This window comes from Falco biarmicus, chromosome 15, assembly GCF_023638135.1.
Source record: "Falco biarmicus isolate bFalBia1 chromosome 15, bFalBia1.pri, whole genome shotgun sequence".
In the NCBI taxonomy this organism is placed as follows: domain Eukaryota; kingdom Metazoa; phylum Chordata; class Aves; order Falconiformes; family Falconidae; genus Falco; species Falco biarmicus.
In genome coordinates, this window is record NC_079302.1 from 22,085,510 (window position 1) to 22,105,721 (window position 20,212).

The 20,212-nt window shown below is 42.2% G+C and overlaps 1 protein-coding gene across 1 annotated transcript in view; it reads left to right on the plus strand.

The window, feature by feature from the left end:
* GLG1 (golgi glycoprotein 1) overlaps positions 1 to 20,121 on the plus strand; it is an 86,957-nt gene extending 66,836 nt beyond the window's left edge. The window contains exons 11-26 of the mRNA XM_056360625.1: positions 593 to 746; positions 2,424 to 2,561; positions 3,385 to 3,471; positions 4,355 to 4,417; positions 5,081 to 5,194; positions 5,601 to 5,689; positions 6,574 to 6,691; positions 7,692 to 7,784; positions 8,316 to 8,453; positions 9,834 to 9,957; positions 10,307 to 10,449; positions 10,693 to 10,794; positions 11,468 to 11,575; positions 12,203 to 12,323; positions 14,207 to 14,313; positions 14,794 to 20,121. Coding sequence (XP_056216600.1) covers positions 593 to 746; positions 2,424 to 2,561; positions 3,385 to 3,471; positions 4,355 to 4,417; positions 5,081 to 5,194; positions 5,601 to 5,689; positions 6,574 to 6,691; positions 7,692 to 7,784; positions 8,316 to 8,453; positions 9,834 to 9,957; positions 10,307 to 10,449; positions 10,693 to 10,794; positions 11,468 to 11,575; positions 12,203 to 12,323; positions 14,207 to 14,313; positions 14,794 to 14,961 — 1,867 coding nt within the window. The 3' untranslated portion in view covers positions 14,962 to 20,121. The remainder of the gene's footprint in view (positions 1 to 592; positions 747 to 2,423; positions 2,562 to 3,384; positions 3,472 to 4,354; positions 4,418 to 5,080; positions 5,195 to 5,600; positions 5,690 to 6,573; positions 6,692 to 7,691; positions 7,785 to 8,315; positions 8,454 to 9,833; positions 9,958 to 10,306; positions 10,450 to 10,692; positions 10,795 to 11,467; positions 11,576 to 12,202; positions 12,324 to 14,206; positions 14,314 to 14,793) is intronic.
* The last annotated feature ends 91 nt before the right edge of the window (positions 20,122 to 20,212 follow it).

The window sequence follows — 20,212 nt, forward strand, 5'->3', positions numbered from 1 at the left end:
TAAATTGTTGCAGAAAACTGAAGTTTCTGTTTTGGAAAGTTGGCAATATCTCACTTGGCTTTAAGCAATTAGATGTCACCTTAAAGAGTTCTGCACTTTCAGATTTCTTGTATGCAAAAGCAAGGGATGCTGAGTCTTCAGTTAGTTCAAATCAAGAGCAGACAGTAATTAATCACTCGGATTTTTATGAAAGTGGTGTTTCAAAATGGCAGCAATACAAAGTACACATAACATATTAGACAAGCAAAACATGGTATCTATCTGCCTTTCTGCTGCTTTGGGATATCTAGGAGATGATTTCTCATGTCATCGTTTGGCTGGCATGCTGCAGAAGAGAATGGGAGGTGCTTCAATAGTGTTGAAGGTTTCATCATAATTAAGGATCTTAGTGTATTTTTGCAAGATTAGGGAGTTGATTCCAAACTGAGTGACAGGCACTTTGCCACCTGTTGGTTCAGTTGGTTAGACACTGCAGACTGAATGATGTGGTGTATGAAAACTTGAGTGGATTTTTCTGCCTCAGAAGTTTTTCAGAATATGAAAAAGGTTAAAAGTTTAAATGAAGTGCTAGTGATAACTTTTCTGTTTGCAGATTGGATACAGTCCTTTACCGCAAGTGTCAGGGAGATGCCTCCCGTCTCTGCCATACCCATGGCTGGAATGAGACGAGTGAGCTGATGCCTCCAGGGGCCGTTTTCTCCTGCTTGTACAGGCATGCATACCGCACAGAGGAGCAAGGAAGGAGGGTAGGTGCTAGAGTGCAACTTACTGCTCTTTGATCTGTAATAGAAGGGTTGCACATATGGTTTGGAAGTTGGACACACTGTGCTAAAACTGCAAGAACTCACAAAAGCTACTTAAAAGCATTTAACGTAGGTGGTACTTGCGCAGCTTTGGATGCCTAGCTCCTCAATTGTACCTTGAAGGGCTATGCTGCTGTTCTGGTAAGGCAAAATAGCCACATCAAGGTGTGACAACTGCCCGCAGAGGGGAATGCATGCTGACAACTTGGGTATATGTTTAGACACAGTGCCGGTTCTCCCCCTTGTTTTTCCAGAGAGGAATGTGATTGCTTGTAGATAGCTAGCATAGCTGCAAAATTGGTTTTATGCAAAAAGGAGTTCCAAGCCTAGGTTTTCTAGGCTGTTTCTAATTAAGTTTTGATTTGAGTGCAACTTCAGCTTATGCTCCATTATATTCTTCCTATTGACATGAAGAATCCTTTCAGTTCTTCGGAGCATACCGTACTGGTAAATGTGCTTATGCTGTCTTTAAAGAAGACGGTAGGGATCTGACTTGCTGCCCTGCAGTCTGGAGATCCACCATAATCACATTTGTTCTGGTTCAGAGCTACTCAGGTTTGCTGCCCTCTTGTGCCTTTATCAAGGCACTCCCTTGAAAGCAGCTGGGTACTTCGTTTCCATTTCTTTTGGCACTGTAGCGTACACAGCCCCGAAGAGTTGGTGGGTTTACACGATGGCCTGGCTTAAAAATTAATTGCTACAGCTTGATTTAAAAGGTGTTTTGTGGCAGAGATCAAATATTGATTGAAACAATCTCGTTTTTAGGAATAATTTTTTTAAAAAATGCTGTTTCTTAGTCGGCTGAGTTGAGTCTTTTAAAATTTTTTTTACATTAGTGCTGACCAAAGAAATCAATAGCCACCCTGCAAATAACCTTAGAGAGAGAAAAGGCTTTTAAATGTATTTTTCTTGTGGAAACTAGGCTAAGGGAGCAGCAGTCATCTTGAAATTTAGTGTTTGAAAGCAAACTCATTAGAGTTTAGATCTGTACTTTTTTCCAGTGCTGTACACAAAATGCTAGGTAACTTCCAGTGGTTTGAATTTTTAAATGTATGATGTTTTAAGCTTCGACAAGTGCATTTTAGGTCTGACGAGCACTGTACCAGTGTCCCTTGATTTTCTACAATTTGTTTCTTCCTCAGTCTTGCCAGTGCTGGCTCTGATGTGCTGCAGTGGGGATTGCTGAGAAGAAACCATACAGCAGGACTATATCGCCTTATTCTGGTCTTCCCTTTCGGTGTCGAGGCCATGAGCTATTTTGACTTTCTGCTCCAGAAGCAGTCTGGAGCTTTGAATGAAGGGGTCAGTGCAGCAGATAATCTAGGGACCTGCTTTGACATCTCATTTCGAAAGTGAAGGTTTAAGAATATAAGATTGATTTTAGTGGAATGAAAGGAGCCTCCATCCAAACTAAATAACGTAGCTCCGAACTCTTTTGAAGCCTGGTTCACTGGTGGGGCCCCAGCAGACTTGTGCTGAGCACTACAGGAAAACTACCGTGCTTTCTGGGTTTGCACATGGCATTTGTGGTTACTCACAGTACCTTACCTGACAGCATCTTGTTTGCGTTGTATGGGTGTAGAGACCCCATACGCTAAGTGCTCTCTGCCTCCCTTGCAGCTATCACGAGAGTGCAGAGCAGAGGTCCAGAGAATCCTCCATCAGCGTGCCATGGATGTGAAGCTGGACCCAGCCCTCCAGGACAAGTGCATGATTGACTTAGGGAAGTGGTGCAGTGAAAAAACAGAGACAGGGCAGGTACTATACACAGGAACGTTTCTACTTCGTTTGCAAAGTTGGAGGGGTGGGAAGGGCAAAAAGGGGATAAAGGGACATCTTGTTAGCTGTCTCTTTATAGCTGAGACTATATTAAAAATGAGTGCAGTTTGAAATGTAATCTACGCTAGACTGAGGGATGAAGGTGATACGAAGCAGCTTTGTACCTACTGCGTGGCTTCAGTAGGTTGAAAAGGGTAGTGGAATGAGAAGGGGAAGGGCATAGTTAACAAGCAGGACTTCAGTGAAGTAACCCCACCCCACCCTGGCTCTTACTTGTAATATTCTATTACAAGTTTGGCATTTCCCACATAAACATTATCCTGTTTCCATTTAGCAAATACTGACATGTTTCCTGTGTTTATACAGAACTGAACTAACATCTGCTGCTACTTAACAAAGTTTCAAGACTCATGTTAAATTGCTGTGCCCCTGCAGAGCTGTAGGGAAGGAGCCGTTCAACAGCAGATGCAGTATGCCATTGTCTTTTTGACATGCCAATCATAGGTTGTAGCTTGGATAATCAGCCTCTCATTAAGGTTATGCAAAGGGCGAATTAAATATGTTATTCCAGAAGTGAAAGCACATTATCATGCAGCTTTTGAGAACAAGCAGTAACATCCTAGACCAACATCCTCGATCACTGCTATGTATATGTATTCTGGGAGTGCCAGTAGAGGAATGGGATTAAATGAGACGTAGGACTTCACAAGGAGGAGGGCAGTTTCACATGTGTTACAGTATTTCAAGCCCAAATGTTCAACTTGGGTTCTTGGATCACACACTAAAATGCCTGCTTTTGTAGGAGCTGGAATGCCTTCAGGACCATCTTGATGACTTAGTGCCTGATTGCAGAGACATAGTGGGAAACCTCACTGAGCTGGAGTCAGAGGTGAGCACTTTTCAGCCTGGGATAAAGATATTAGTTGAGCATGTCATTTTGATAGTGATGAAAAAAAATGAGGTCAGAGTACCTGCAGAAGTGTAGCTCTCTGAGATCGGACAGAGACCATTCTTTTTACCCCATACAATGGAGATTTTCATGAGGTGTTCTTGAGGAAGAAAAATGAGCAACAGTTCAGACTAGGCTGGTGATGACATTTCTCCTGCTTAAAAAAATCGCTTATGGTACTGAAGCTAAGAATTCTTGCACAGGTAACCAAGTGACCTTTGGTACCAGTCAAGATATGTCATGGGACTTTGTTTTTGGTCTTGCTTGCAAGTAGTTTCGAGTACTATATTGCAGCTTCCCTCCTTCCATCCCCAAAATTTTGCAAGAAATAGCTGCTAGGTTTTCAGTGAGGTCAGCAGCTTTACTCGTGTTATGAAGCTGCATATTTAACTGTCTTGCCCCAAACTGTTCCCCATATCTCTTAAAATTTACGTTGTGCCCTAGGGAAGGCTTCCTTCCAATGGTTACAAAATGGTTGGCTCGGAACTGTCATAAATCTTATCACCTTACACTTAGGTAGTAGTTTTTCTAGTGCCGTAGCATCCAATTCAGAGGAGATTGGCCACATTATCCAAGCAATGAGTTTTGGTGGAGACCAGGCTCTTCCCTTGAGCTGGAAGGCTTGTCTTAACGTTTACGATGTTGTTGGTAAGGGTGAACCATAGGATTTCCAGAACTGAAGGGCAAAGCTGGCTGTATAAGATCTTTCAAATCCCTGTAAGCTGAGTTCAGTTTAACTTGTTACCACAGGTGGATTTTTTTCCCAGAGCCTTTTTTCTTGTCCATTCACTGTGAAAACAAAATATTGCATGTTTTTTTGCAGGACATTCAAATTGAAGCCTTGCTGATGAGAGCGTGTGAGCCCATTATCCAGACGTTCTGTCATGTGAGTGCTCTGTAACAGTGTGAATATCTTTTGGGGAAAAAGACGGGGAGGGGGAAGGTTAGAGGTTTTAAATATTAGTTCTTGGTGTACTTGAAATACTTCAAAAGTAAAATCAGGTAAACAGTTACAAAAGTCTTTAATTAAAAAACCACCCTAAAGTAAAAATTCTTAGTTCCATCTAGTGCTTCCGCTGTCAGAGCCCTAGCATAAAAGCTAGTGTTTGAAGATGAAAATTGCCCTGTAATTGGAAAAATCAGTAAAAAACCAAACTTTTTTCCTTTTGCCTTGCCTGCAAGCAGTGTGTCTAGCCACTGCACTCTGTGCACCTGCTCAGTACTGCTGAAAAAACTTTTAGGTTGCTCTAGCATTGAATAATTAGATAGCAATGAAGGCATCCAACTAATAAGTCGAGTAAGCATTGAGTCTCTACAGGATGTTCTCCTGAGTCTAAAGTGTGCACGTGCCTGGGATAGCTCTTTTCTAAACTACATCTATAAATATAGTTATGTGGTGGAGTTGGGCGGTACAGCTCTAGGGTGGTCTATTGATGGTGAGTGTAAGCTCACAATAGAGAGCAAGACTGTAAGTTCCATTACTTCCTGGTCACAGTGGGCTAAATGAGTATGAAAATCATGACTTTCAAGCCTTTCATCACTTCTTCAGGAGGTTGCAGATAACCAGATTGATTCCGGGGACCTGATGGAGTGTCTAATACAGAACAAACACCAGAAGGAAATGAATGAAAAATGTGCAATCGGAGTTACTCATTTCCAGCTGGTAAGATACACTTTTCTCTGCTATCAGTGGAAACCTGTTCTGTTCATTGAGGGTGTTGACAGGAATTGGCTAGTTATGAAACCCCTCCTTCCTTGAGATTGATTTCCCACTGTATTTAAAGTTTTCTTGTAAATTCAGACAGTTGTACTTGCATGTCTGGTCATAAATGGTTGCTTCTGGAGATGATTTATTTTCTGGCCCCCCTTCCTCCCTGGTGTATGGTAGATAGGGTCCCACCTTCTGCGGCAGTGCAGCATTTCCCCTTGCTTCCTCATCAATAAGTTTTGGACAAAAGCATTTGCTGATTGTACAATTCAACAAGGTTCTTTTGGGTAGCACTTTTCATTATTCTTTTTTCCTTCCAGGTGACCAAAGTTTGGGTTTTTTCCTCATTTCTGTCTTGCAGGTTCAAATGAAAGATTTTAGGTTCTCGTACAAGTTTAAAATGGCTTGCAAGGAGGATGTGCTGAAACTTTGCCCCAACATCAAAAAAAAGTATGTAGCACCTGACCAAACAGCAATGTGAACATATAAATACGTAATAAAGTCAGAGGATATTTCATGACAGGACAGAAAATGCTGGATTTCCTTTAAAGGCTGATTGTTTTGTGTGTGAAAACTTAGTGACTGCATTCTGCAGATGCTTAAAGTAGAGGCATTGCCTGCCTCTTCAAAAATGACTCTGTTTTCCTCTTGCATACAAGTCTGTCCTCTGTATTTTTCTTGCTTAGAAAATAGCTAACAATTCCAATTAGTGGTGTGTGTGTCCCGGGATGTTTTATGTCCTTGCTAGATTTGTCGTCTTCTAAGATGCAGGTTACTGTTGTTCCAGTTGCTGCTCTGGGAAGGGGAAATAACCCACTTGTTTTAGCTGGTTTATTCATTTTGGTATAAGAGGTTTTTTAATAGCCTACTGCAATGACATAAGGCTGAATTACACACAAGGTCAATCCTATTCGTGGATAGCAAGACTATTTGCATTTTATGATATAAATGTCCTTCCCATAATGCAAAAGGATTTCTTGCAGTGCCATGTGGGTATTCACCTTCATCTATTTCTAAGATTAAGTAAAGCTTTGCTAAAGTGCTCATGTGACTTAAGAGCAGAGGTCTTGCTGGGCAGGGGTGTGCTGGCATTTTGATTATCTTCCTGTCTGCTGATCTAGACTCCAATTAGACAGCATCAGATTTAGGTTTTAATTGTGATCCAGTTACTCTACATAGAGCTGTACCCAGGCCAGAAGTAAGCACAGGTCCACAAGGACTTTGTTGTGTTTGGATTCTTGGGGTCCGTTTCTCCAATGTGGTGATCCAACACCAATCTTGGCTGATCTGAGTGAAGGGTATATGAGTAAAAAAAGCTGTTTTCTTTTCTGCAGGGTGGATGTAGTGATCTGTCTGAGCACAACTGTGCGCAATGATACTTTGCAGGATGCCAAGGAGCACAGGGTCTCTCTGAAGTGCCGCAAACAGCTGCGTGTTGAGGAGCTAGAGATGGTAAGCATGCATGAAACTCTTGATCTGCCCATCTTCTAGTGAGGTCCTTCAACTAAAGCTTCCTGGTTTGTCCTCCCTGGAAAAAAAAGGAAGCTCACTTGTAAGACATACCTAATTTATTTTTTCTAGTCTTCTTACAATACGAGGCTCAATTGCCCTTCACAGTGAAAGTAATGATTGTCTGCTTTAATGCCTTAAATATAGTCTCGCAAAGGCTAAAGCAAGCTAAATGGTCATTGGAATTTCAGCTAAAGTGATTATCTTTAGTGTTAGATAGTGACATGCAACACGTGCTGATGTCCTTAAAGTCCTCTAGGAGAGAATAAAAGCTTCATTTTACAGGCTGAGGAAACAAGCACAGATGAAGCAACTTGACTGCAGCTGCTCTTAAGTTGCTCAGTGGATAAACAGGAGTAGTATTTGTTCTGTAGGCAAGGCTGCCTCTCAGCTTCCTGGCTGCAGTCCTTGCAGCAATGAACTCTTAAGGCCTTTGTCTGGTATATATTGTTTGACTGTTAAAGCTTCACCTTAAACAGGCCTGTATCAGAAGAGGCAGCACTCTTGCCTTTGTATGGAATAATCCAAATGCTGAGCATCGTTAAAAGCAGGAAGCTTTATTAACATTCTCTAGATCACCCAGTAGATGGGTGGCTATTAATATGATGTTTAGCTTTCACATTAAAAGATTTTAGTTGTCTTGGACATTGGTGTTGATGCCCTTTTAGGAGGAGCAGTGGGAGCAAATTACCAGCTCTAAAATTTGGTTTAAGCCCTTTCTTTGAGTGTAAAAAGCCAACTGATCACTGCATGGGTTTGCAAAGCTGATTTCCCACTAACACCACTTCTCACAGCCAAGACCCCTACATTCAAAGAAATGGACCTACCTACTGTGAGAGTTGCTTGCTTTTTTTGTGAGTGGAGGGTTGTAGTTAATACGTGGACAAAGTAAATTAGTCTTTAGAGTGCTACTTAAAAGTTCATACTGTAATTTATACTGCAGACCGAGGATATCAGACTTGAACCAGAGCTCTATGAGGCTTGTAAAAGTGACATCAAGAATTACTGCCAGAACGTGCCCTATGGCAATGCTCAGGTAATGGATTTTATTAATAATTTACAATTTAATTTGTACTTTCATTTCAGAAAACTTCTGAAGAAGGCTTTTGCCCCTGTGAGTGCAGCTTTAGATTTTCATTTTGATATCACTGAAATCTTTTGGCAGTATTTTGAAATGTTAAATCTTTTTTTCACTGGTTCACAAGTATTAATACTGGGTGAATGCAATGCTGTGAGCCCTTCGTTCTGCAGTTAATGCTAGTTTTATGCTATTAGCAGCTGGTTACTGCAAATGTTGCTGAAGATTTTAGGCATAATGTCTGCAAGATGAGGTTTGGGGTTTTGGAGTAAGTCCATTTCCATCTCGTTAAATCTTTGTGAGAAGATGAGCTTAAAGCGCATCCTGGAGCTAAGCATGGGTAATGAGTTTTGATAAAATCCAAGCGTTGGGAACTTAACTGCACAAATCAGGTGAAGATAGGCATTGGAGTACACGTAGCTGTGTGTTTTGAGCAGCATATGACAGAATTTTGTCAACATGTCTGTTGTGGTTGTAACACTGTCATAGATTATTGAATGCCTGAAAGAAATCAAGAAGCAGTTGAGTACTCGGTGCCACCAGAAGGTGTTTAAACTGCAGGAGACAGAGATGATGGATCCAGAACTGGACTACACACTCATGAGAGTCTGCAAGCAGATGATCAAGGTAATGGTAACGTGCTGATTTAAGAGGGTGAGGTTGAGATATAAGAGCTCTCTCGGTTTTGAGCTTCCCATAAAAGCTTTTTACAAGACTGCTGTGGTGGTTTGGTGCTGTGGTGGTTTGGAAGTTTGATTGCTTCCTCCCCCACCTCCCAAAGTAATTAGTTTCTTAACTGAATCATGCTGAGTTTTCTTCAGGACTCTTCTCTTTCAACTTTACTTCCTCCACATATCTGATTAAAGCCTGTGCACTAATAAATTTGTCTTACCAATTGCCAGCAGAATTGAGGAGGAAGTCTGTGCTGAGGCTTCTAATGCAGTTTTCATCCAGTTGGTTTGGGTTTGCATTGGCTTTTAGCAAAGGTGAAGAAGTTATAATTACAGAGAGGAGTAACATCTTCGGTTTACTGCTGACCTGGTGCATACAGACTTCTGTCAAACTGATAAAGCAGGCAAAGTCATGCAAAATTTAGAATTAGAAATGCTGGCTTAAAGTGCTACCTCGTGAATGTTAATTCAAGCAGCAGTGAATGTTAATACAAGACAGTATTGCACAGGACAAGATACTACTTGCACAGTAGCCAAAATTGCAAGCCCTGAAACACAAGTATGTGTGGCCTGTATGCAGTACCCTGACTCCATACTGTGGCCAGAGCAGAATGTCTTGAGAATTTATTGCTCTTCAATACAGACTCATGCTTTTTTAAAAAGACTTGTCATCTCAGCAAAATCATGAAGATTAGAAGATGCAACAGCCTTATCTTACACCCATTGAATTAGTTTGTAACAAAAGAAATTAGTACCTTGATCTGAATTTTGGTAAGCTGGTTAACTTTTAACTATCTCATTCTGAGCGGGAATGGGAAAATTAGTACCAGTGGGCTCTTCTCTGCTTTCTCATTCCATATGGTCTTTGTCCCGAATGTTACTAATGAAGACTACCTGTTGCTTTGTTCAGCCAGCATTTATGCAGAACAGTGGCATCTGTATGGACTTTTAAAGATTCTCATTTTAGTTTCTGGAATAAAGGGGGAGTGGAAGTAGTTGGGTGTGAGACCGAATTTGGTAGGTATGTGCTGTAACTTAAGAATAGAAAATAAAGGCAAATTGCTTTTGATACTACCAACACAAGCTGGTGCCTAGAAGCCAGTTGAGGCTGTACGGCTTAGTGCACAGTCCGTAACAGAGATATCCATCCCCATAGTTGATTTGGAATAGCACTGTTCTTGTTAACAGGAGGTGTTGGGGCTAGGGTGTGTGTCTGTATACCTCTGGCTTGGGCAGGTGGTTGTTGTTTTTCATGAATATAATTGGTTGTTTTGTTTGGGGTTTGTTTTTCAAGTGTTTAGTGATGAAATCTTGGTTATTTTTGTTTCTTTGGTAGCGGTTTTGTCCAGAGGCAGACTCAAAAAATATGTTGCAGTGTTTGAAACAAAACAAGAACAGTGAAGTGATGGATCCTAAATGCAAGCAAATGATTACCAAGCGCCAGATTACACAGAACACAGGTATCATCTTTGGAAAAAAACTTGCCTGCCTGAGCTGTTGAGTGATCTGCATGGCTGGAAGAATATTCACTTTGTTTTCATTTCCTTCATGGTTGTCAGTGCACACGCTGACTTTATTCAGTCAGGTTCTTGAGGGTCAGCATGTGTTATTTGATACACTTTATTCCTGAAGCTCTTACCTCACCAGTTAAAATTATGTTGTGAAAAAACACTATTTCCTCCCGAAATTAAATTAATTGGTGGTACAATGCCATCCAGGAAATTTCTGTGAAATCTCTTTTGAAGTGTTATGTTCTGTCATCTGAAGAGATGTGTACTCTAATGAAGTTCTGTCATCTTTCCTGGTTAGATTACCGCTTAAATCCAGTGCTCAGGAAGGCGTGCAAAGCAGACATACCGAAATTCTGCCAAAATATCCTGAACAGGGCCAAGGATGATACAGAGTTGGAAGGGCAAGTCATCTCATGCCTGAAGTTGAAATATGCAGACCAGGTGAGTGGAGCTGATGCATGCAAATAAGAAATTCTGCAGGTTTGTGCTGAGCAAGAGTCACTGAATAACAAATCAAACTTGGGCTTGTGGTGTGTTCAGTGCAGGTAACAAGCAGACTGTATGTAAAGGAATTTTTTTACACTTCCATATAAGTATTACAGAATACGTAAGTTAAAATGCAAGGTGATTGATTTATGAAAATAAAGGTCCTTGAGTGCGTTAATGACTTTCTCCGCTTAATAGCGTCTCTCTCCAGACTGCGAGGACCAAATTCGAGTGATAATCCAGGAATCAGCTCTTGATTATCGGCTGGATCCCCAACTTCAGATGCACTGTTCTGAAGAGGTAGGAAAAGTAGCTCTGCACCTACTTACTCAGGATGAAAACTCCTCTCATGTTTCATGAAGTCCCTTCACATAACAGATTTTTGTTTCTTAAAACATGAGCTCTCCTGATAATGAAGCCAACCAAAAAACCCCCATAAAACCCCTTTGAACTGTTCCTAGACAGTCAGGTTCTCTGCTTGTGACTTCTGCCAATGTGCAAGAATTGCAGTTTCCTCTGCAGTGCTAATATGAAGTTAATTTTTTCATCTGGGATTTCAGCAATACTTGTGCTATGGGAAAAATACTGCTTTCCTGTTAAAAAAAAATAGTTTTCTGGTCTTGTCAACCTTAACCTGGAGTACAGTCAGGTTTCTGAGCTTTTACTTTCAATAGCTGAATCAGCTATGCCTTAAGTATTGCTTATTTCATATATTAACATTATTTCTATGCTGTTTTCCTCCCAGCCTTCCTCCTCAGTAAAGCAATATCGACTTTTTGCTGTTGAGTTTCGAAGGGTATGCATATTGCATGAGCCAGGCTGCGTTTGGCTCTGGGGATTCTGAGGGGGGAAGTATCTCATCATGTGTTCTGTAGCTGCACCCTGTGATGAGCTAATGTATTGAGATATAAATGTGCCAAGAGGCAGAATGATTGTTGTGAACTACTTATGTTAAAATACTTCTTCAAAATAGATTTCCAGCTTATGTGCAGAAGAAGCAGCAGCTCAGGAGCAGACTGGGCAGGTGGAAGAATGTCTGAAAGTGAATCTGCTGAAAATAAAAACAGAAATGTGCAAGAAGGTAAAGGAAATAAAATGAATGTGCTCTAAAAGATATCCCATCCCTGCAGAAGTCTGATTTTTCTTCCAGATCGCAGCCCTGGCCATGTTCTAGCTAGTATGAAGCCAGAGCTCTGCAAATTTCCTTATGCATCTTAGTTCTGGCCTGCAGCAATTCAGTTTCAATGTGCCGGTGAAGATTGTGCCGACAGTGCCTCCTTTGCAATTCTAGACTTGGATTCTTTTTTGATTATGGTTGCCAAAGTTTCTTGTTACTAACCTGTTTTCTGTTGCTGTCTCCGTTGCACGCTTCCTGAGTGCTGGGTATGGCCTGGGCACTGGCTGTGCCCCAGGGCTGTAGGAATTGCCCCATGGCTGTGGCATCTTATTTCATTTCTAACTCAAGTAGCCCGGGCATATTGACTTTGTACTTTAATACGGGTATTTTAGTGAACATAACTACGGTAACCCTTATAAACCAGGACATTTAATCCAGCCTAAACGAGCTTTCATAGCCTCATCCAGGGACAGTGGTGTTTTTTTCTCATGATCCTGGATTTAAAAAGATGATGCACCTTTCAGAAACATTGAGCAGTGTGAATTTTTTTTCTCCTTTTTTGAGATGTACTTGTAATTTTCCCCTCCCCAGGAAGTGCTCAACATGCTGAAAGAAAGCAAAGCAGATATATTTGTTGACCCAGTGCTCCACACAGCCTGTGCCCTAGACATCAAACACCACTGTGCTGCCATTCCACCAGGGAGAGGACGCCGTAAGTGCTTATGCTTTACTCGTATCACAGTCCTGAGAGCCTTAAGCTGCATTTTCTTACCAGCATTATGTGAAGTTCAAGATACCTCCACCAGTTTTTTGTGGGTAATAGGGTGGAGCAGCTGCAGAGGTGGTAGATGCCACTAGAAGATCTGTATCAAGTCCTTCCTTACGTTGAAGGCGGGACCTGTTCTTCAACCCTGATGTAATATCAGTGCAGTGTTATCTGCAAATTGTAGGAGTCTATCATATGTTCCATCATTCAGATGGTTTCTGACAATAGTCTGTGATACCAGATCCGTAACCCTTCTATGAAATCCTTCCTCAGTTAAATCACATTGAAAATGAGCTCTTAGTATACATGGACTGAGGTGCCCATGGGCTCATTTTTCAGTGAGGTTTGTCTCCCACCCTGTATCAGCTTCAGACCAGATAAAGCTCCCAAGCTTACTTAAAACAGTGTTGTGTCAGACTGTATCAAAAGCGTCCCTAGAACGAAATAAGCTGCTGCTTAAGCAAATCAACTGGGTTTCACAAGATTCATTCACAGCTATTCCCCAAGCTCTGTTCTTTCGTTTTGTCAGTCTTTGTCCATGGTTGACTACTTTATTTCAGTTTAATTTCATCTGTCAAAAATACTGAAATCCTTTGATCTGTTTTTTTTCTTCTTTGCTTAAATATGTCAGTGTTTTTCTTTTCCAGTATTACAGACGGCAGGTAATCTTTACTATGCTTTCTAAGTTCACATAGCTCAAGGCTTTGAGACTTAATCAACTGTTCCAAGTCCTCCAAGACTGAGTTCAGCAAGTTCAGACCACTTGAAACATGATTTATTGAAGTATTTCCTAACCCATTCTTTTCCTGTTTGAGGTCAAGCAAGCTCTTGCACTTTGTTACTGCTATTACGTTAGCTAGCTGGATAGTATGTCTGGCTGTTGTAAGGAAAGCTAGTGGGGAAAACAGTTCTGAACTTTCCCATCTTTCTGAGTTTATCTGGCATTAAAAATAGCAGCTAAGTATTTTCCTGATTGTCGTCTTTCATGCTGGTTACTGAATGCCTTTCTGAAATTCTGGGTATCCTTTATTCCTATTTTGTCATAATTCTTTTCATGTGCTTTCTGACATGTTGGCACTGAGGGTGTGCAGAAGTCTGTAGCTTAGAGGGGGATCTGCCTCTTGGACTGACAATTGTGTTTAGAAAGTCTGGAGTTAGCATTGCAAACTTTTTGAACAAAGTAACTTTTCGTTGCAAAACAGAAAGCGTCCTGTTAGGGATTATTCATGTAAGGCAACATAAGTATAAAATACAAAATTTTATGTCAGTGTCTCAAATAAGCTTATGAGTTAGCTAGGCCGTTCCTTAGGCACCCAGAACATTGTGATCCCATTTCCTTTCACAGGACAGTGTGAAGACTCAGGAAGTTAAAATTTTCCAAAACAGTTTGTTGATCAAAATAAACCCTTAACAAGCCTAAGGAGATAACATTATGTTTTCTGCTGAGCTGAATGTAATCAGTTCTCTCTAGAAGGTGGTGGCATGGAATATAGAACACAGCTCATTGAAGGTGCAAATGTGTAAGACTTTATAAAATGTCTTGTAAATCACATGAATTACATCTTGCATATGTACTGTAATTTTTTTTGAAAGTCAGAATTCCTTGTGTCTCAAAATGCAGCATTTATCATGAATCTTAGTGAAATTGCTAGCTTCAAGGGTACAGCAGGGCTTTGTGTATAGCCTGTCGGGCTGGCTGGTCTGTTTAGCAAGCTATTTAACTGTCACCTTTTACGAGAATCGAAGTGTCCCTTCCGAGCAGCCTTTCTGTAATGTGTTGTTGAAGCCACTGTTTCTATTTTGTAACACCCATCTTCTGCACATTACAGAAATGTCCTGTTTAATGGAAGCTCTGGAAGATAAGCGTGTGAGGTTGCAGCCTGAATGCAAGAAACGCCTTAATGATCGTATTGAAATGTGGAGCTATGCTGCAAAGGTCAGTATGTGCAGGATTTCCCTTTTTGTGCATTGGATCTTTCTGTCACAAGCTATTTATGAAAAACTTTTGAACTGATGAAATTCTTATATCTGAAGTTTAGCATTTTGAGTTTTGTACAGAAAAATTGAAAACAAGTCCTTGTTGTTTTTTTTTTGAACTTGGGTATCTTACTTTCTGTGTCTGGGATGCATCTTCAACAGTGCAGAATTTAACAGTCTTCTGTGCACACAGGGCTTGGTCTCCTGTAGAGAAGGTCTGGGGCAATGAAATGGGTGAGGAGATCTTCCTGTTACAAAGCTCTCCTGAGCAGCAGTTCCTTCAGATAAATTGTTGCAGGCCTGCCTGTTTGTGGCTCAGGCCAAGTCTGACAATTGACAGGAGGCCACAGCAGTACCAGAGACTAAACTTGATAAATGCCAAGGCTGAGGGTTGCATGGAAAGCAAAGCTACGCTCATTTATTCCCTTCTCACCTCCAGGTTGCCCCAGCAGAAGGCTTTTCTGACCTTGCCATGCAAGTTATGACCTCTCCGTCCAAGAATTACATACTCTCTGTGATCACGGTCGGCATCTGTGTACTCTTCCTCATCGGCCTGATGTGTGGACGCATCACCAAGCGGGTGACAAGAGAGCTCAAGGACAGGTAGAGCCTGGATTGCCTGCTGAAGAAATGCCTGCCCAGTGCCCAGTTTTGTACAGCCCTCCTCTGTATAGTCTACCCACCCCCTCTTGTGAGAGGAGAATAAAAAAAAAAAAAAAAAAAAAATTAGAACAGCAGCAGGTGTTGGCTCAGTTTTCCCATCCTGGATCTCATCCACAGCATCTTCATCCTATGAAAGTTTGTGTGCAACATTGGCAGCCCAGCCAGCAGCTTTTGTTACCCCTTTGTTAGCAGACTCTTGTTTACCTGCCTGTAGACAAGTCTTTATTGTACTGTTGGAACTGCCTTCACTCTCCAAATCAGACTGGTATGACCTGCAGCTCAAGCAGTTTTTAAGTAAATTTTTAAAGAAAGACATATATCTGCATACCGACTATATGATTTAGGTAATGGTTCATACTGAAATCCTAGTCATCCTCTGTGGCTGGGTGAAATTGAGGCAGGAAATTAAAGGGTAAATTGCATCTTACACCACAGTTGGCCTTGTTTTGGACATCTTGCTCACCTTATGTAAAGCATCTTCAGAGCATAGTCTTGGACAACCTAAGGACACCAGCCACTGGTGTCGTCTTCTAGTGAATATCCTGCTTTTGTGACTGTGGATATTTTTGGTTGAAAAGATGTCCTCCCTTTCTTCCTCTGCCACTCTCAAGATAGAATAAAATACTGACCAGGATCAAATACTCATGTGAGCTGTACAACTTGTATTTCAGTAGATTAAAGACATGGTGTAGACACGAGGCACGTAGAGCCTGTCAGTAGTGTACAGTGCTGCTCTCAGCGGGCATTAAGTGCCCTGATCAGTTACTTGGTCAATTTTTTTATTAGCAATGATGCAGTAAAATTCTAACACTCCTTTTATTTTACCTCGTTGCTGCTAAGATGTTACCCTTCTGAATTAACTATCTACAGATGATATTGACATGCTGGCAATACAGTGCCCTGTCAGCGATGCAGAAAGTGACTGAACGCTCAACGTGCTCTATCTGTAAAACGGTTTCTTGTGGGCTAGCACAGTGGTTTATAACTGGCCTGTCTGGGTCTTAATGGTTTGAATGGTAGCACTGAAGAGTGTTCTTCATTTCCACAACTACAACTGATAGCTGTAGCAACTGGCATTTCCTGGGGTGTAGGATGCAGGTGCTGGTCCAGCAGGCCAAGCAGGAGTGGATGGGAGGGTGACAGTGTTGTATGAAAGGCAGAAACATCTGGATCTTTAAGGGAGGTAGCTTTCACATTGTTACCATCAATGTGTGCACTCACGCTATATATATAGTTACACTTCCAGACCCTGATACTCACACCCGACAGCCCAAAGGTCTGTTTTAGAAAAGCTGCACCAGTAGTTGTGGCCTCTTCTTACCATCATCTTTGTTCCTCAAGGAGGCGTGGAGGGCATAAGCCACATGCTTATGCTGAAACATCGAGTGTGGCGAAATCTCAAAGTGACTGCATGAGAGTCCATGTGTACAGTAGGATAAACTTTATTCGCCTTTTAGATGTGCTCACCTGTGTGTGCTGCGGTAAAAATCATGTGCCTGAAACGGTCCAACTTAGGCTGACACTTGACTCATACCTTTCATTTTTCCACTTAGTGCACTGCTAAGTAAGACCTGACACTTCCAGTTCTCCACATGTTTCTCTAGAGGAACGGTGGAGGTGGTTTTGAGACACTTTGGAGTGTGGAGCAGCTGATTTGATGATGCTGTGTGTACAGAATGGCGTATACATAATACCGTGAGCTTTGCTGCAGCTGAAGCTTTTTGCAAACGTACCTTCACCCCACTCTAAGGATGGACAGCAAACTATTAGTGAGATGTTCTTAGACTTACTATGCTAGTGAGTCTTTCGCCGACACTGCTGGCGTTATATCAAAGTGTTACGAACACAAGGCAAGCAGTAGCGAAAGTCTGGGCAATGAAAGTTCAGTGGAGAATTAGTGCATGGTAGGATTGCAGTTAAGTGGTTAGGTAGAACAGAAATTAAGCCTGAATTCTTTCTCCCCGCCATCCTCCCTGGTGCTAACAAAGCTTAACTGGCCCTCTGTCAATGTGAAGTGGAGCAGAAGAGGAATAGTTGATCGCATCTCTTGAGGTAGCGCAGGTGTGTAACACCACAAATGTTAGTTTGGCAATTATAAGTGTGTATTGTTTCACTTGACGGGGTGCAGAAATTACTGCTGTGGAGATGGGTGTGTTCACAGAGCTGTCAGCAAGGGACGTGGGATCTTTGTGCAGCCTTGCTTGCTTGGCACGAGTCCTGCTTCTCAAAATGTCTATGGGGCATAACTAAATTGCTATCGGAGGGCTTTTTTGAAACTGTTGTGACTTTTCGAAAAGGCATTTTGTAACCTGATTAGCTTGAAAAGCCTAATTAGATGGTTTATTGTCTAGAAATAGCATCTTCCACTAAATTCCAAAAGACATTGCAGTGAAAATTGTAGGGTTTTAGCCATAGTTCTGAATGTAAACCCTGTTCAGCTCTGAAGGTGACTTTCTTAACTTTCAGATACAAGGCTTTCTGGGGTTTTTTTGCTTTTTCATTTGGAGAAGGTTAAGGTAGGGGTGCCTGGAGCGCTGTGTTAGGAATCTGTGGTATATGGTGGTATTAGTTTATGCTTCGTGGTGTTTCTGTCAGTAGACTCACTTGGGAATTCGGTTTCAGTGTGAGTGCTCTGAGATGGTGGTGTAGCTGTGTGTCTGGAAGCCCTCTGAAGCAAAGGTAGAATACTAAATCAATTTCTACATCGTTCCCTCAGATACCCTTTGTCACTGTAAGAGCACAGACCCACCATCACCAGTGTCATACCTTTAAAAGGGTCCAGGCTATTTTATTATTGAGCATTGTTATCTCTTCACCTTTTAAAATGGGGCCCTCTGCCATTGCTAGTGACTACATTTTTTTTTTTTTTTTTCATGGCTAGGAATCTACCAGTCCCAGTCTTGAACTATCCTTCCCTTCTTTTCACGGATACTTAAAAATCTAGAGGTCTGAGAAGCACAGAAACCCACACAAGTACTCTTCCAAAAATAACCTGCTTGCGCTGTTGCCAACACAACATCTTGCCTGCAGGTAACTGCTTTCCATTGCAGGGAAAAAAATAAATGGTTGTAAGAAAAACTGCTGTTGCCTTGAACTTGAGGAAGCCTTTTAACTTCTCTGATCTAATCAAGAGCACTAGAGATAGCTGCCATTGGGCTAGAGAAGTGTGGCAGAACCCAGGGGGACCCTTTCCTCTTCATGACCCTCACCTCTTGGTGGGGAAAGCTGCCTTCCACAGAATGCAGTTCAGGAGGTGGGGGTTTGTTTTCCCTCCTTGTCATCATAAAACCTTCTCTTGGAGAGCTTATTCTAGATGCTGGTGCTCCCAGTGGTGGATGGAAGGGCTAGATGATGGGGGACATACAAGGCATGCAGCTCTCTGTTTCCCTCCTGCTGCTGCAAGGTTAACAAGATATGTTTCCTAAATGATGGTGTGTGTTTAGATGACATGTATGTTTGCCAAATGACAGCACATGATTAGATGACGTGTAAGGGGGACTGTGCATGATGTGCACCTCATTGCGCCACTCCTGCTAGGCTATTAGTGTTCATTCTTGTTGACCTTAAGCTTATTTATTGTTTACCTAGTGGGTCTAATCAAGTCCTCTTGCTGAGTTTCAGCTTGGGATTCTCCTGCCTCGTTTCTGTCATTCAGGCTGCTGGAGTAACTCATCTGGGTAGGAACAAAATTCCTGGCACTTCCAAGTACTGTCCAGCAAGTTCAGTCGAGTACCGTATGTCTGTGTCACTGCAAAGGGCGGGAAAAGCCCCGATGAAGGTCAAAAATCAAAGCATTTCCTCCCAAATCTGACGCTTAAATCCATGGCAATATAATCAGTCTTGATTGAAAGAATCCACTGTAAGCGCATTGTATGAAAAATAAGAGGAGTGAATGTCTCAAGTACAGAATAACTGCGGGTGGGCACAGAGGGAGGAAATGTGACAAGCTGGAGGGATCAATCCCCATAATGTTGTAGAGGAATTACGTTCGAGTTGGATGGCGACTTCTGTTAAAACACAACCTTACTTAGTTGAAAGAAGATTGTAGTACTTTCTTATTTTTACTGTATCAGTTTTGCTTGAAAAAAAAAAGTAGTTTTGAGGTGTGTGTGAGTGCGTGAGTGTGGTATGAAACATTTCATCTAGCACTTCTGTCGCTATTTAAAATATAGCTCGGTGGACCTGCAACAGCTGTAGTGTCGGTTTGTATAAAAGTACTTTCTTAATTATGGGGTTCAAAATCTCGAAGGCAGCTCCCAGGTACTGATCTTTGTGCGGTCGCCTTGCTGGGGGGCCAATCCTGCCGGCTTGCTGCTTCCACCTGTGAGCTGTGCTTAGAGGGGACCTGAATCCCCCCTGTGTTATCGAGCCCTGAGCCTGCGTGGCGCGGGGAGGAGTAGGAACGTATTGCCGCTCGCTGGCCAGAGGCAGATTGCTGTTTTCTCCTTCCACAACACCCAGATTTCATTCCATAGCTGACCGAAAGCAAAAGATCCCTTGCTGGGTGAGTCACTGCACCCCGAAATCCCCCCCCCCCCCCCCCCATTTATTGAGTTAAAGTGCTTGTGTAGCTCTCCCCTTGGGAAATACTGAACTAGGGGAAAAGGGAGAGGTGTGACCTGCCTGTAGGCGCTGGTGCCGAAGGAGGGGGGATCAGAAAGTGTGCCTAACCTTCGCATGCGACTGGATGGTATACTGGAGAAATGACAGTGAGTTTTCTGGGGGGCGAGGGGGTACCCCAGCACACCCTGCTGCCCCCCTGGGGGTGGCACCGCAGGCCTCCCCCACAGTGTACAAAGCAGACCCAGCGGGTTCCTGTTGTACAGCAGAGGCTGTTTGAACTTAGTCTCTTTTATTTTTAATTATTATTTTTAAATGTGACATTAACGAGACTTCTTTTTGTTGTTGTTGTAAATTGTTTTCCCTTTCTGTGTATAAATCCTGGCCGCTCCTTGTTTTGGTTGGGTTTTTTTTTGTTTTTGTTTTTTTACATGTCCATGCTGTGTAATTTTAAGATGTTACTGAGATTCTGAACATAATAATGTGCATTTTTTCTGTACAGATGAAATGGGAGAATTTAATAAAAAGAGTCTGCAGGTTTTCACTTGTTGTAGTTTATTCCTTAGGGCGGGGCGCCGCGGGGCCGGGAGGGGGCGGGGCGACGCTCGACCACGCCCCCGCCTCCCGGGCTGGGG